The following is a 3,900-nucleotide window of genomic DNA, read 5'->3' on the forward strand; positions in this document are numbered from 1 at the left end:
GCAAGCTTGTACAACCACTCTGGAAATCAGTCTGGCCGTTCCTCAGAAAATTGGACATAGTACTACTGGATGATCCCACAATACCTCTCCTGGGCATATATCAGAAGATGTCCCAACCGGTAAGAAGGACACATGCTCCACTATGTTCATAGCAGCCTTATTTATAATAGCCAGAAGCTGGAAAGAACCCAGATGCCCCTCAACAGAGGAATGGATACAAAAAATGTGGTACATTTACACAATGGAGTACTACTCAGCTATTGAAAACAATGAACTTATGAAATTCCTAGGCAAATGGTTGTACCTGGAGGGCATCATCCTGAGTGAGGTAACACAATCACAAAAGAACTCAAAGGATATGTACTTGCTAATCAGTGAGTATTAGCCCAGGAACTTAGTATACCCGAGATATAAGAGACGATTTGTAAAACACATGAATCTGAAGAAGAACGAAGACCAAAGTGTCGACACTTTGCCCCTTCTTAGAATTGGAAACAATCACCCATGGAAGGAGATACATAGACAAAGTTTGGAGCTGAGTTAAAAGGATGCACCATCTAGAGACTGCCATATCCAGAGATCCTCCCATAATTAGCCTCCAAACGATGACACCATTGCATACACTAGCAAGTGTTTGCTGAAAGGACCCTGATATACCTGTCATTTCTGAGACTAGGCCAGGGCCTATCAAACACAGAAGTGGATGCTCACAGTCAGATATTGGATGGATCACAGGGCTCCCAATGGAGGAGCTAGAGAAAGTATCCAAGGACCTAAAGAGATCTGCAACCCTGTAGGTGCAACAACATTATGAACTAACCAATACCCAAGAAAATAGAATATTGATGGCTGTTAGGAGAGTTATGAGGAATGTTTGTCACTTGGACTGTCATTTTCAGCAGCTGAATAGCAGAGAACAAGGATCTTTGGGATCCCTAAAGATCAACAATAATGGAGAAAAGGTAGGGAAGCTTACAGCCAAAATTTCTTTGACACGTCTCAACCAGAGCCGAGAGTCCACAAAAGAAATGTGACAGAATGTACAAATGCAGTCTAGAAGATAACAGGTCACAAATGTGACCACCAGCATCAGGATGGTGTGGGATGCTCTAGTCTCAGCATGAACTCTGAGCTTCTGATTTGTGGATTGAATATGCTGCAGTCTTTGGTGGTGTCTGTTCAGGAGAATAACCATGGAGACACTGCTCCAGATGATGATGCTGATGAACACCGCATCATGGGTAAATGACAAGATGCGAGTGCCTATACTGAAACCAGTGGTGGAACAAACCCACTTGCTTTTGATATTGGTATCATTGTATGTTTTCTGAGGACCACTGACTTTCATTGGAATATGAGCATTATTTAAGACACTGAACAACCAACAACTATAACAAGTATACCTCACAAATATGGGGGCTCTTCCATGGAGCATCACCCTACCCCAGCTACCAGGAGCAAGAGTGACAAGCTGATAAGTGCTCAGAGAGCAGGTGGAGCACATGTTTGTACTTCGAGCCACCAGGCAAATGAAGTACCCAAGTTTACATTTTAGGTCAGTTGGGGGCTCCTTTGGAACAAAAAGTGTCATATTGTTTGGAAATGCAAAGAGCAGAATCAAGGTATTGCCCACAGCCAAGTTGGCTAGAATGACTTTTATGGGTTTCTGTTGAGATCCATTCAAGATTGGAGATAAATTATGAACAATCAGAAAAATGTTGACTGCAGTCCCAACCCCAACCTGGCAAAGCAAGAGGACCTGAAGAGCCACTTCCTCTGTGGTTTTCACAGATTTATTCTGAGACAACATGGAGACAACCTCATTGGTCAACGGAATAGTGATCATGAGGGCAGTGCTGTTTGAGTCTTCTCAAATCCTGACCTTTCCAATTTATTTGAAATATTTTCCCCCACAAAGAGCAGCACTACTTTATCTGTATGATCATGTTGACTGGAACACTGCATGAACATTGATCCATAATATCAACTTTACAAATGTTTTACTTTTTCTTTCCTCATGATGGATCTGTGTGTGTGATACAGCACTATCTCCATTGGTTAACATCATTACACACATTTTAACACAGTATGGGCTCTGCATATTTATAAATTAACATTTATAGACAAGCCTGTATTTTTGCTTGATTAGAATTCAGCATTTTTCCTCATGTTATAGTAGTGTGTTAAGAAGAACAAATTTGGTTTTGGATAGTTGGTTCTGGATCTAATGCCATGTATTGACCTTTATGCCACTTCGTTCTTTTATTTCCTGTCATTCAGAACAACACCATTCATGTACATAAAATAAAGTAAGTATATCTTTTAAAATATAATGCAGGGCTGGAGAGATGGCACAGCAATTTAGGGCACTGGTGGCTGCTTAACTGCAGCAACCTTAGTTCAATTTCCACCACCCATATGACAGCATCTAATTGTGTGTAAATCCAATTAAAGGGGATGTGGTATTTACTGCCATACATGCAGGCAAAACACAAATGTATAAAACAATTAAATGAATAAAAATTTAAAGAACAAAATAAAAATTTAGTAATTATACTTTACAAAAGAATGAGACTGAAGAATTCCCCCCTAAAATAATCCATCTAGTTTTGATAAATTTTTACAATCTTTACCATAATGATAGAATGCATAATATTTCTGAAAATGTCACTATTATTCTATTCACATAGAAAAACCTTCATTTACAAATATATCATATATGTAGGATAAAAGTGTCTGGAACCCAAGCATATTATTAACTTATAAATATCTGAACTTTATCTGTTTTTATAAGGAACTGGGTGCTGCACACAAAATTGATTCATCTACAGTTTTTGTCATCCACAACTGAAATCACTAAAAAAATTACAGTTTATGTATTTACACACATAGATTTTTTTGAAACTGAGTTTGAGATAGACAATGTTTACTCTGAAACTTACTTTTTTTATTTTGCTGTCCATAGAAAAAATAAACCATCATCCTACATTTAAAAACCTGTCCTCTCACATATAGTCGTCAGATGAAGGAATTTTTCAGATGAATCCTGAGCCATGGAATATACATTTCTTTACACAAAGGAAACGACTGACGTAATTAGATAAACTGTGGAGATAAAAATGAAGTCATTCTAATGATTAATGTTGGCTCTACAAAACACCATTGATTGCAGAGGAAAGAAATCAAGTCTAAGCAAAAATCTACAATTGCAGGAATCTCACCTACATTCATCAATGATGGTGATGCTCATAGGGATGAAGGCCTACTTCTGAGAGTTATTGCAGAAACAGAGTTCTGAATTCCACTCCGTTTGATGACCTTTTCTGTGTAACTATTTCCGAAGACTGGTCCAAAAGAAATCCTTACCTGCCCCATATTTTCCATGAAGTGTTTCACTGACTGAGACACGCTATCAGAGCTCATGAAGACACAGTATGTGGTACTGACATAACTCAGAGAGCAGATTACTGTGTTATACTTGGTATTATTTATTGTGTCTGTGTGGGGATGTTGCAATACTTCTAATGAAAGAAAAAAAAAACATTTATCCCCAGAGCAAATCATCATTTTCACTTTCTGGTAATTAAGGATGATGCCAAGAGTTTGTTAGATCTTAATGACTAGTCAAATTTCCTTTGAGAGATTCTAAGTTCTGAATTGATTTTGTCATCAAGAGTAGAAAGAGACATTCCAGGGGAGATCAAGAGATTTCTTACATGCATTTCCTGGGAGGGGGATTCATTATACCATATGCTTTCCTTTTTGCAAAATCATGCTAAAATCAAGTACTTCCAGACAGAAAATCAATATGTGATCTGGTGTCTTGTATATTCCCATGTACAGATAAGGACTTTGTCAAAGGACAAAGTGGGTTTTCTGTCATTCCAGAGAACTTTGTAA

General features: G+C 38.1%; 1 protein-coding gene and 1 long non-coding RNA gene across 2 annotated transcripts; both read right to left on the reverse strand.

The window, feature by feature from the left end:
- Positions 1–1,886, reverse strand: LOC147003406 (vomeronasal type-1 receptor 4-like). The gene has a single exon (XM_085840983.1). The coding sequence runs from the start codon at positions 1,844–1,846 to the stop codon at positions 896–898; it is 951 nt and encodes a 316-aa protein (XP_085697109.1). The 5' UTR covers positions 1,847–1,886; the 3' UTR covers positions 1–895.
- A 125-nt stretch (positions 1,887–2,011) lies between these two features.
- LOC147003407 (uncharacterized) lies at positions 2,012–3,441 on the reverse strand. The gene is made up of 3 exons (XR_015047762.1): positions 3,226–3,441; positions 2,943–3,105; positions 2,012–2,269 (listed from the first exon to the last, which is right to left on the reverse strand). It is a non-coding gene; the product is annotated as an uncharacterized LOC147003407 (long non-coding RNA).
- Between the last annotated feature and the right edge of the window lie 459 nt (positions 3,442–3,900).

Source organism: Mus caroli, unplaced genomic scaffold, assembly GCF_978045245.1.
Source record: "Mus caroli unplaced genomic scaffold, Mus_caroli_1 scaffold_8, whole genome shotgun sequence".
Lineage (NCBI taxonomy): Eukaryota > Metazoa > Chordata > Mammalia > Rodentia > Muridae > Mus > Mus caroli.